We start from the raw sequence: 13471 nt of genomic DNA on the forward strand, positions 1-13471 counted from the left end.
ACACGAATCAATAAAAAAAGATAGGTATAAAAGTAAAATACGTATTATTTTTATCACATGTTCGCAATATTATGACCGTAATTCAAATCTTCACGAATTATCGGAATGGAATAAGAGATTTGGTTAGATATAGTGTTCTTGTAATATATGAGTGTCGAGTGCATATCCACTATATAAATTAATCAGACTAGATAAAAAGATGTAATAAAGATATAATGTAATAACAATTAAACAAAATAAGTCTGTCAATTTTTTTTTATCAGAATAAGTCCGTCAATTAAATGCATGTTTTTTTCATATACATATATCGTTACTCAACAAACTATAAAAAATAGTGTACAAAATAGTATAATTCTTCATTTAATTTTAGAAAATTTCTAAGTCCAAATTTCAAGACAACAGTTTTTATTTTTCCGTGGCTCCACATAACCTTTAATTTCCTCCTTGTGGATAGAAATAAAAGTTAGTACTTTTTGTGACCGAGAAAATCAAGTTGGTACTATTCCCCCTGTAAAATGGAAACAAAAATAATCTTTATAAATGCTATGCAATTCTTTATAATTAACATCACGTTTTCTTTTTAATTTTGCAGTTATATGAAAAACAAAACATGTGATGTGTTTGCATAAGAGAAAGAAAAATTGGAGGGAAAATAACACGTAGAATAACAGGTATTTTATTTGATGAAAAAATAAAATGTTTTTTTTCCTTTTTACCTTTCTCTTGAATACCAAAAATAGGAGGGGTTATTGACTTTCTGTTCTCTGTCTCACATGGTAACTACAACGTGTTCTCTCCTACTGATACGCCTTGAAAACTGATAGCTCGTCAGTGAAAATTCCGTAAGAGGATTAGTGAGTGAGTAGTAACGGTGTGAGTGTGAAGGGTCCAGAATCTGAGTTGTTGAAACTTCCTTATATCTGTTGAATTCATACGATTACCGTGTCAGCGTCGGCAGCCAACCCATGTTGTGCCACCGCTTATCTTGCCGGTGCTATTATATAAGATACATGTAAGCTTTCAAGCAATATGTAAGTGTTCACACACATACATTACATTTTTTTGGTGGACGTTCACACCTATATACCTTATATATCATTCATTACTAAGAACAATATTAGTAAGCCTTGAATGAGCTCTGCGAAAACTTGATATGAATAAATGAATTTTTGTCCTCCGTTTACGAGTTATATATCCTCGTTTATTAACTCAGGCTACACCGGATGGTTTATTTTGAAAATATACACGAACTACCATCAACACAGTACATTTCAAAGTTTTCATCCATGGTATACTGATAAGATTTTTCATGCATAAGGTAACTTTGATTATTGATGGAAGTTATACAAACGAGGGTAGTTCACTAATTAAAAGATCACACTTTACATCCAAATGGATAGAGTGCTCGTCTCTCTCTCGCTACAATTTCATCATTTAAAAAAAAAGAGTAATAGTAATAATAACGATGACTAAAGCTATGTAGTTGTAACTCCACCAAGAATATTCGGGGAGGAAAAAATAATAAAGTTAATCGTGCATGCGTTCAGACTTAGCACAGTTCACGTCACCACCGGGCTATCGTTCTTCTTGTTCATGATGTTCGCGAGAAGATAGCCGGAATACCCAATTGGAGAGTGACTTTCTTCTTGAAGATTGAACTCTTTTCTTGGTGCACCCGTTGTCATCGTGATTTGACTCTTGGACGAAGGTCTTCAACCGTTTCATGGCTAGGTTTAGAGTTTCTTCGGACATGTTAGCAAAACACATCCGGAACCAGCCAGGTTCGGTACAGTGGCAGGATGAGCCTGGGGATATGTTTAACCGAACCTCGTAGAGTATCTTCTTCCAGAGCTCCATCTCAGCTTCGAATGTGTTGGAATGGAGAAGGTGCCTCATGTCAACCCAACAAAAAAGGCCTGCATTGTTGGTCTTAAGACAACTAATGCCTGCTTTCTGGAGGCCCGAAACAAGGTTTCTCTGACGTCGTTTCAGCCTCTTTAGGTTCTCGGAGATGTAGATTTTGGTGAATTTCTTATCACCCAACATGGCTGAGAGGAGGTACTGAGTTTGTGAGGAAACCAAGCCAAAGCTTGACATTTTTGTCGCAGCCGCCACAACGGCCTCATTTTCAGAATAGATGGCGCCCACACGGAATCCTGGTAAACCCAAGTCTTTGGAGAGACTATAGACAACGTGAACTCGGTCCCGAACTGTGGTACCACAGTCATTAAGGTCATTTCTCTCCTTAAGGATTTCCATGATGCTGACGAAGCCTGGAGAGTTGTAAACGGTACCGGAGTAAATCTCGTCGCTTATTAAATGCATGTTTTTGTCTTTTATGAAGTCAACGAGAAGGTTCAATTCACTCCGGGACATGGTAGTGCCTAGTGGGTTGGATGGGTTTGTCACCAACACGCCTTTGACTCTGAGATTGCGCTTCTTCGCCTCTTGATAAGCCTGTTGCAAAGCGGGTTCAGTGATTTGGAAGTTATTGGAGCTAGTGCATTGTATTGGAACGATCTCCGCCCCAGTTCGCCACTTGAGATCTCTATCGAATCTGGACAAGCGCAAGCAACATCAGAGATATGTATGGGGAGCAAAAAAGAACTACCACGTGGGTATGTGTATATGGATAATAGGATATATTGTATTTTCTTACGTCAAATTTTAGGAAAATAATATCACGTTCAAATAGTGTATTTGTCTCTCCTATAATAATAGACAATAAATAAGTAGGGCTTATTTAATATTTATGGAGAGAGATTTACACAAATTTAAACCTGATTGTGGACATTATTTAGATTTATTGCAAAGGGGCATGCAGAATGTTATGCAGGTTACTATAGAGAAGATGAAATTAATTAATACGCACCCTGGGTAATAAGGAGTGGGAAGGAGGAATGCTTCTCCTTGTTCAGCAAGGCAAAACATGAGGGTCTCATTTGCTGAGGTGGCACCAGCTGTTAGAACAATGTGGTTAGGATCAAAAGTGACTCTGTTTCCTCTAATCTCTGCCATGAAGTCTACCAATGCCTTCTTGAAGGAAGGGAGGCCATGGTAGTCCTGGAACAGAGCAAGCTCTCGGAATATGGATTTTCCGTCGCTCTTGAATCCCGCCACGTCAGGGTTTTTAGCGAGCCAAGACTCTAGGAGATCGAATGAGAGCTGAACATAATAACAAAAAATTTCATTAGCTCATCACCACCTTAATTATTAGAATGTCACTCAATAAAGCTTGATAAGATGGCATGTCGAAGCTGTAGCTAGATTCATATTACGCAAAAGCGTACAGTGAATCCTGCTTCTTTGTTTCTTTTTCCGTAGTTTTTTTTTGTCTTTTTATTAATTATTGTTCATAATAATAGAAGGTGACTATGCGCTTCAAAAAAAAAATTGTCACAACAAGAAATAATTCCTAACCTGATTCTCTGCAAGACCCATCTGAATAATTCCTTCGGGATTCAGAACCTCATCGTAAGGGTTCTTCTCATATTCCTGCCACCCTAAGAAGTATGAGGAATCTTGGCCGTGAGAGTTGCATGTGGCTTTTGTAGACAACAACTTCATCTTTTGTTTTTTCGGGAAAGAGTGGAAAAGGATGAAAGAGGGTGTCTGAGATTTCTTATCTGAAAAGAAGTGTGAGGAAATTAAACTGAAGCCCCTAGAAAGGGAGAAAGGCTGAAGCAATAGAATAGCTTGTAAAAGCGATTCGAAGAAAGAATGTCGAGGAGAGACTATCAAGTGAAGGTTCTAATAACTCTTGATCCTTTTGTACTAAAACGTTGAAGAGGATTGGTGGGGGAAGTAGTGCATGAGGCATGGTATTTATATGTGCCAATTGGTGGGGGAAGAAGGACATAGGTGGGGTCATGTATATATGCCAAAATCACATTGCCGCATAGGGCCACGTGATGCTAAATATAACACTTTTGACCAAGTAGTGTCTCTTTGCTTATGAGGAGAGAGAATTGCTTACGAGAGAAAAGAGGAGGCAAATCCCTTCAAATGAATGTGTTAATTGTACGCACTTTGTCCACCGCCCCATACATTTTTGGCACCTTTTATTTATAACTCTACTGGTTATATATTTTTGAAAAGAAATAAAAATATATATGAAGTGAGAGAAAAATTGTATTGTATGAATTATAAATGAATAAGTTGGGTAGAATGCAAGGAATAATTCAGTAAAAAAAAAAGAGAAAGAAAGAAAAATGGTGTAAGGTGATGGGAAGGGAATACAGTAGAGTTTGTAACAGCGTACCGACAGGAAATTACATGAAAAATGGGTAGAGACCCACACGGTCCAGAAAGCTTAATTTGGACCCTAGACTACCCACAGCATGGACCGCTATGCTCCCTGGTTACCCTCTGATTTTGTCGGCCAATTTCTTCTATCACCTCCCTCTGTTTCTTTTCTTAGCTAGCGTCTTCTAATATTTTGCTTCTGGCAGACTAACACATATATTACCTAGCTTCAGATCGTGTCACGTAACCATATAACTAAATCAACTATCAAAATGTGGTCAAACTTATATCACTACTGTCACACTGTAGTGGGTTTCAACCATACTTTATACCAACCAAATAACATTGCATTTCTAAGGTGTTGTTTGCTGTTAATGCTGCCTAATTATAATATTACTCTCTTCTTCACTTATACCTTTCGTACTTACCGTTAAGTTATTTTCGAATATAACACGAATGAAATTTTGTTTTGATTTGTGTGTGAATGTCAAAGTATAACGCAGTTTCATTGGATCTTTTGATTAAGATTTTGGTGTAACTGATTATGAATGATTTTTCTTTAAATTATTTGTATTTAAAAAATATATTCAAACTATAACCAGTTTACTTTTTATGAAGTAACGATAATGTATGCTTAAACATGGTTGTTGACTTTTTTTTTCACTTTTTATTAAAGTAAAATGATTTTTAAAAGATTTACATAGAAGTTGTGTCAAAGTTGACAAAACTTCCAATTTAATATGACCACATCAAACTAAATTTGTGAAATTTGTACGATTTCTGTCACTTCAATATTTATGTTATTTTTTTACTTAAAATCTTCTTATTTTTAAATAAATAAATATTTTTTAATTTTTTAATTATAATTAAAATTGAATAGTAAGTTATATAATATTTAAAATTAATTTGATAAATAAATATTTTAAGGGTGTTAGTTTTTAAATAAATTTGATAAATTGATCATCATTAAAATACTTATTTATTAATTTAATTTCAAATATTACATAACTTACTACTCAATTTTAATCAATTTCAAGTGTAATTAAATGATTAATAGTATATATTTATTTAAAAACAAAAAAAAATTAAACAAAAATTAAAAAAAAAAATTATGAATGGACAACGTCGTGTTAACTTGACACGATTTCAAGTTGATGTGACAAAAATCGTGTCAGATTAACACAACTTATATAAATTAATAATTTTTTAGAAAACAACACCACTTTAATAAAAAAAACCATAATGATAAAAATCGCTTAAACATGTTTTAATTTTATAGCTAATAAACACAATTTTTTTTTGTTTATTTAATGAAAAGTGATGAAAACTGATGTGGGTTGTCCTCCACAGTTTTTCACAACAAGAGGCACAATTTATTTTAATTAAAGGAAGCAAAAATGGAGTTTATAAGTTTTAAAACCCATGTGTATCACTAGCAAAACTTAACAAAGTCATGAAGTTAGAAGTAGATAACCTCTTTGCAATCGCTTCAGCCTTTTAGCTCTTGTTAAGTAGTAAATTTTAGTGAAAGCGAGATCATCCATTTTTAAGCAATAAAGTGGTTAAAGTGACGGTAGCTAATCTCTCTCTGTCTTTATATAGAAATTGTTTGATGCAAAGAAAGCAAACCTAACTGGGTTGGTGAGGTAGTTAATTGGTAACTGCGGATCCACTCACTGATTTGCATAGCCCCAATTTCCTTTTACCCTTCTTTACATTACTTTGTTTTTTTAACATTGTGATGACATGTAAGAAAGGCAAAAATGACAAGTAATGATGTAGATAACCTTAACTAGCAACTAAAAGACTGTAACAGGTATCATGCTACATGGTTTTATAACATGCTCTTTCCCTCGTGCGTTTTTTTCTGGATTACAACTCGTTCATGATGAACAGGATTTGAAATAAAGAGTTTAAATGATAATGATCCATTGCACAGTAAAATGTACTTCCATGTGTGGATTCATTCAAAACCATGAAAAGGCTAAAGACATTAATCATATCAAGTATCAAACTAGACCTTGTTCATTGCGTCATTATGTCATTAAATTGAGTTTGCGGCGAAGCTGTGACAATGTTTACTATTAGTATAATAAATTATATTAACCAACCATGCCAACAAATTTAAGATAAGAAAGAAGACCTATGTTACTTTTATTCTTCAACTTTTATAGGATAATTTAAGGTGATGTATTTAAATTTTTTACATAGGTTAGAAATTAAAATCAAAGATATTATTATATGTATAAATATCGATAAATTTATTGTTTAAGTACAAAAGCGTGTTATTGTTTAAAATATTAAACTATTGATATGTTAATTTGCTTTCCAAATTTCAAAAGATTGATTTTAGACTGGGGAGAATTCTTTACCATTAATTACGTTGATTTGAAACAGTAAGCGTAATAAAAGTTTACATTAATTAGGTTGGCCTATAGTGATCTTAGAACAGGACATGTTTGCCTATACATAGTATATAGCATGGTTCAATTCATACACTCAACTAAATGAAAATGGATAACTAAATTTGACATTTTGAAAATGATAACTTCCACATCCGACCAATTTTATGCAAGATCGTGAAAACTATGTAATAGAATTCATTTATATGATATTTTTAGTCAATGAGAATTGACTTACTTGCTAAGTATTGTTTTTCTGTCTATTTTTAAAATAATGCATACCACAATTTTAATGAATATACTACTATTATTACACCTAACTCCCGACAATGAAAGTTTGATAAAATAAAACCCGAGATACTAGTCTTTAAATAATATCTATAAAGTTTTGCAAAATAATACTTTTGTTTAAGATTTTTTTTTTATACTTTTTGAAACTTTTTTTAAAACGTTTACAAGAAATAGGTTGTTTTTAATAATTTTTGTAAAGTCTTACAAAAAATTTATACAAAATATAAAATATTATAAATAGCTTACAGATTTAAGCACTATAAAACATAAGGTACTGTTTTGATGGGAAATTTTAAAATTTAGAATGCGTGGAAATTTAATATTTCAATTAAAGTTTTTGTGCTGTTAAAATAATTTATGTAGATGGTGTAATTTGAGTTTTAAATTTTACTTTATTATCAAATATTTATTTAAAAAAATAATATTTTATATCTAAGTTAAAAATGAGATAATTTTATAGATTATTTCATAGTGAAAAAAGTGGGGGAAATGTTAAAATTGTGTGAAGAAAACAGATACGGGAAATTAACTCCATTAAATAAATGCAAGGAATGAAATTTGAAAGCGACCTAAACAAAGATGAATGGGATGCTCCAGAGTAAAGACAAAGTAGTTTAAAGTCCCACCCCTTGATTTCACTCTGGCAATCTAGAAATTAATAATGTGAATTAGAACATTGAGGAAATTAATAATGTGAATTAATAATGTTGTCCAAATTCATGGACAAGGCTGGGAATAGGGTACCCCATATAATTCTTTCCAAGCAAACAACAACAAATACGGTCTTTCATTGAGGTAGAATGAACTGATTGATGCAATTGATTATATTTTAACTCCAACAAAAACAACTCATGAAAGCAGTGTTACATGGACACAAAACCAAAATCCTTCCAATTTTGTTACAACCTATATTGAAACACCCCCAAATCAATCAAACATTATTAGTAAAAATCCAAAACATACTTTATTTCTTCTTCATTAGATAGCAAATCATGCATTGTTTTTAAGGAAGGTTTCAAGTTACTCTGGAGAATAACAAACAATTATTTATTTATAAAATATTACAAATTTTTAGTGAGATATTTATTTTAGATTATCTTGTTTTTCTATACTGACTGAGGAAGGAAGTTATTGGTCGAATTTAATATGGTCTTGAAAATTGTACCGGAGAATGGATTTGTTTGGATGTGAGAGAGAACGAGAGCAACTTTATTGATTGAAATGAACTCAATACACATACATAGGGATAAACTTTATTCTTGGAGATGGACTCCAGAAGATGATGAGTGTTTTTTTGGGAGGTTAACTTATGATGTACTACACGATAATCCATCTTTTGGAAATACTCGTTTCTTTAAAAGTTTATGGGAGGTGAAGGCTCTCCCAAATACTCAAGTTCTTGTGTGGATGCTTTTGGATAGATTACCTTCTAGACTTAACTTAAGTAGGAGAGGAATTAATATCACTAATTTATTTTATTTGCTATGCCAGTTGTGCCAAGAACCTGTACAACATTTATTTCTAGAATGTGAGGTTGTTTTTCTAGTTTGGAACACATGTTAAAGGTAGGTGGGTATCCAGATACACTACAAGAAAATCATAAAATAGAAACCAATTTTTAGAGACAAAAAATAATTAGTTGCTATAGTGACTAAATTAGAAACTGTTTTAGAGACTAAAAAAATTTTGGTTTCTAAATTAATTACTATTATTGTTAAATGGTTTCTAAATTGGTCTCTAAATAGCAATCAAGGTTTTTTGCTACTAAATTTAGAATCTAAATAATTGGTAGCAAAAACTTTGGTTGCTAATTAAACATCAATTTAGAAACTATTTAACAATAATATAAACTAATTTAGAAACTAAAATTGTTTAGTCTCTAAAATGGTCTCCAATTTAATCACTATAACAACTAATTATTTTTTGTCTCTAAAAAATAATTTTGATTTCATGATTTTCTTGTAGTGATAGTTCAACACAACAATCTATTTGATCATTTTGACTAATTTCACTTGTTACACCTTAATACTCATCTAGAGTATATGGAATCATAAGAATGCAGTGTGATATTTAGAAATGGTAAGGTTGACGAGGAAGAATTGGTACACGACACAGTTAAAAGTCTGGTTGTGGAGGAAATATAATTTTTTTGTTGTGTTTTTTTTTCTTTTTCGGATTGATTGTTATGCCTTAGTTATTGCCTCAAAATAGTTAAATAGAAACAGGTTTATGTTAATTACTGCACCAGGGTTAATTACTACACCATGGTGTTTTATTAATCATTGATTGTTTTAGATCATGGTATTAGAAGTATTTCAAATATTAAACAACCCACAAATGTTTAATTTTACGACTTTCATGTTACAAATGTTCAATATTACATATATGCACTAAGATTTGTGGTAGGACTACCCGCATACGTTAAGAACTTGCCCAAAATGTTTGCAATAATACACCATGCTAACATTAGTTCATTATCACTTACTAAGACATTGCCATGATCTACATTTCTGATTGCTCCCTTTATTCAATGTAGTAGGTTCCTTGGGACCATTCTCAATGCTTCTCTATCTTACTCGTGACTTCTCAGTGAAAAAACAATTTTGGTCAATGATTGTCACATCCATTAATTATTACATTGAGTTCAAACCAAAACTAGCTCTATTAACTTTAATATATATATATATATATATATATATATATATATTTCTTACTCAAAATCCTAATACAAGAGAGATAAGACTTAAACTAAAATAACAAATAAAGGATACGAGTTATCAATATCTAAGTGCATTTCTCTAATCTTGAATAAAATTCCTATCATATTGGACTCGGTCAACCATAAACTTGATGTGATAAATGTGTGTTTCACATTGGAGATCTTAAAATAGTTCCTTTTTGAGGTAAAAGACTTGTAACTTTGAACTATAAATTAAATTTCAGCAGGGTTTTTCATGGTTTGTCCCACTTTTTTTTGACAAATTTAAAAGTAAAAGAATTTACATTAAAACTGTCAATTTTTCCTTCACTTAAGAATAATTTATTAAATTTTAATCGAATATATTAATGGATGGATCGGTTAACACTCTGATTTGTCTACGTACACTCTTTAATTATTTATAAATTATAATTATAATGTTAAAATCAAATTCATTTAAACACATTTTTTCTGCTGAATGTAGTTGGATTGTATTTAGACTAGTATTCAATTTTAAATTATCATAGATTATTTCATAATAATCACTTTAATAATATTATTTAATATAACTTCTAATTAGTTGATATCTTTTTAATTATATAAATTTAACTAAATGTATACGTATAGATCAATTCTTCCAACTAATTTTCCTTTCTTTAGTAGTTTCCTATTCCTCCAATCAAGTTTTGCTGTTAATTTATATCCAATTACATTTATGAAACATTTAATAGGAGAGATTGTTCTAGTTTAATCAATAATTTGGAATTCTAGTGATAAACATGATATCCAGTCCTATAAATCAATTCTGGAAAGATCCGTCATCAAAATTAAATAAGAATTTTATTTGAATAAAAGTAATAAAAAAATATAATTATGATTAATAATAAAAAAATGTGAACAAACAGAAATAAAAATGGCTGCAATGGCACAAAAAAGGACCTTCTTCAGCCATATACAAGAGAGGCCACCAACGGGACAATGCAGTTCTGTTCACACTCTTCCTAGCCCCACTATATTTTCATTTTCATTATGCCCCCACAGCCACTATATTATTTCTCTATTTTTCTCTAATTCACAGTGCATGAATTAAAATTAAAATTTTAATTTTAATTGAGATAACAATAAATAATATTATTATGTTATGTATAATCTTGTATTTAATTTGGGGTTAGACTAGACTTGTAACTGCAGGGTATAGTGAATTTGAAAGGTCGTTTATCTTCCTTATATTGGTGTATGAATGTTGCACGATTTTTTGTTTTAACTTAACCGAAACTGCTGCAAGAAATTTTTTTTTTTTTTTATGCTTATATTTTTTAAAATTAAGCTTTTTTAGTTTCTTACCTACGTATTCACACAAATTAAGTCCCCGTTTATTTAATTGAGTGGGAGGATATGACTTCTTGAAATAATACACGTGTCAGACACGGAACTGTGTGGTTACTTGGGACCTTTTATTTCTATTTTAAATTATGATAATGATATTTTTTAATATTTAATTTTTTCATAAAATATTTTACTTTATTTTTAAAAATTCTCACTTTGAAGATGATGATAATGTTTATTATTTGAAATATATATGTCTTTGTTGTATTTATGGATAAAATATTTGAAAATTAATGCTTTCCTGTTACCTTATGTTTTTCTATTTTAGAATCTATAAATAATTACTTTTTTTAAAACTCTGTTAGCCTTTATTTTATATAGATTTAATGATTGCATATTATTTATTAATCTTGTTGTAAATCAGATTATGAATGTTATAGAAGAGATTGATTATTTGAAGTTTGAGATACACAAATTATCACTTTTTTTTTAATTCCTTATATTTGTTTATCTAACCATGGGTACATGAAAAAATATTTTAGCAAGTATTTGCTTTTATATTATTTAGGGTTAAAATATTTATTAAGTCATTTAACTAGAGTTGTAATTTTTTGTGCTAAATCATCTCTGGGAACGTGTTTTTTCGGATTTTTTAAAACTTTCAAAAAAGTCTTTCAGAACTCCTGTTAAATACCATAAATTTAAGAACCATCATAAAATACCATGAATTTAAGAACCTGCATAAAATAACATGAGTTTTAAAATTTATGCAAAATGACTTGTCGTTTGAAATAATCTTGAACCTCATTTTCCACCATCTCTAATTGTCCTCTTGACTTCTCTCTTCCACCATAGACACACGGTTCTCCGGCACAGGCTCAATGGTCGTCGATGGGAGTCCTAACAAGGAATTACAATTTAGCCACACCCATGTCTATTATATCTAAGGAAAAGAAACACTAAATAAGACACTATCTTCTTCTTACAACAATATTGCTTCTTCTGTCACCTTACTTTCCCCAACTTGAGTCACAAGCCATTGGTAGCTAGATCACAACAATTAGTGTTTATCACTGCTTTATATATCCTAAATAATTGCATTATCTGTTAGACGTGGGCTTCAAAATCATACGTGTTCTTGGCTAAAGATTGCAAAAACATATTGCGAGGAGAAATTAACTTTATTACTTCTTATTTTTACAGTGAATTAATTATTAGATGCATTTTAAAATAAAGACCTTAATTGAAAATATTTTAAAATTATGAGAATTAAATATTAACAATTATAACTAAAAATTAAAATTACACATAAAATATACGTACATAAAAAAAACAAAATAAGTCAAGTTTTTACATAAACCAAGAATTATATAATCCAACTACCATCAATCATAAAAAATATACAAATACTATTGAGATACTTATTATCCAAGATTAGTTTAATATATCACTATTGTTGCGACAAAATTTAAAAAACATATTTTGTAGTGAGTAATAAACTCTATTTTTTACAACACAGATAATAATTTAAAACTTATAATTGTTTTACACAGTTATCAATTTTTATGTGAAACTAAGAATTGAGATTTGTAATTTTAGATCTTTAAATAACTTAATTTAATCTGTCTCCTATTTAAATATTTAAAATTCTTTTTCTATAATATTTAATACCCATACATATTTATCACAGAAGATTGGACCCCAAGAGATGGAGGCTGGTCCTGCAATACAAGTGTAAATTATTGTTTAATTCTAATACATGTGAACTCCCTCTTTTTTCTAAAGTTAGATTTGAATTTTTCTAGAATGAAAATAATAATTTGAACAAGATTATAGTTCACAATGGATTGAAACCACATCTTTAAGTAACTTGTGTTAAAAGTTTGATTTTATTTCCAACAAAAGCAGGTGAGAAAGAGAAATCTATTTGAGAAATGATGATATTGTTGAATTTGAATGATAGAAGGCAAGTTGGTAGATGAAAGTCAGAAGCTATAAGAGGTGAAGGAAAAAAAGTCAGAAGGAAATATTTATGAAGTGAAGAGTGTGTGGCAGGAAGGGGATCCTAGTCCGACATTGTTATATTGTCTTATTAAAGTGGTGTGGGTCAGAGAGAGTAATGAAGACAGAAGATGGAAGTGAGTGTGGGCTATGCATATCACTCACAAACCAACCTCTTCCGGAAAATTATTTGCATCAGCTGTCCAAATCAATAAGAGAAGCCCCAATTAGTCTGCATTTCCAAATGGGGACTCCTCCAGCCCAACATGAAAGCGAACGCATGCACTCTTCTCAGGCCCACTTTCCACTTCATCATCATCTAGATCTTTCGTTTTGTTTTCTTTCTTTTATTTCTCCAACTCTTATTCTATGCCCTTCTTCATCGATCTTTCATTATATAACGTTAAAAAACAACTAAGCAACTTCAACAAGAAAATATCTCCTTAAAACTAGGATAACTATAACAAATACTGTTTTTTTTTCTTCACAGGTGTAGCTGTTCAACAGA

The 13471-nt window shown here is 30.8% G+C and overlaps 1 protein-coding gene across 1 annotated transcript; it reads right to left on the reverse strand.

Annotated features, from left to right (window-relative positions):
• Nucleotides 1-1303: 1303 nt before the first annotated feature.
• LOC137810015 (1-aminocyclopropane-1-carboxylate synthase 3-like) lies at nucleotides 1304-3797 on the reverse strand. The gene is made up of 3 exons (XM_068611121.1): nucleotides 3421-3797; nucleotides 2873-3165; nucleotides 1304-2557 (listed from the first exon to the last, which is right to left on the reverse strand). Exons 1-3 carry the CDS (start codon nucleotides 3565-3567, stop codon nucleotides 1576-1578), a joined length of 1422 nt encoding a protein of 473 aa, XP_068467222.1. The 5' UTR covers nucleotides 3568-3797; the 3' UTR covers nucleotides 1304-1575.
• Nucleotides 3798-13471: the final 9674 nt, after the last annotated feature.

Source organism: Phaseolus vulgaris, chromosome 2 (assembly GCF_000499845.2).
Source record: "Phaseolus vulgaris cultivar G19833 chromosome 2, P. vulgaris v2.0, whole genome shotgun sequence".
Taxonomy (NCBI): domain Eukaryota; kingdom Viridiplantae; phylum Streptophyta; class Magnoliopsida; order Fabales; family Fabaceae; genus Phaseolus; species Phaseolus vulgaris.

Excerpts from the sequence above, each read along its gene's own strand:
- LOC137810015 (XM_068611121.1), bottom strand. The coding sequence starts at position 3,567 with ATGAAGTTGTTGTCTACAAAAGCCACATGCAACTCTCACGGCCAAGAT. Across the intron at positions 3,166-3,420 it reads TGGGTCTTGCAGAGAATCAG|CTCTCATTCGATCTCCTAGA; the intron begins GTTAGGAATTAT and ends TATTATGTTCAG. Across the intron at positions 2,558-2,872 it reads CCCACTCCTTATTACCCAGG|ATTCGATAGAGATCTCAAGT; the intron begins GTGCGTATTAAT and ends GCGCTTGTCCAG.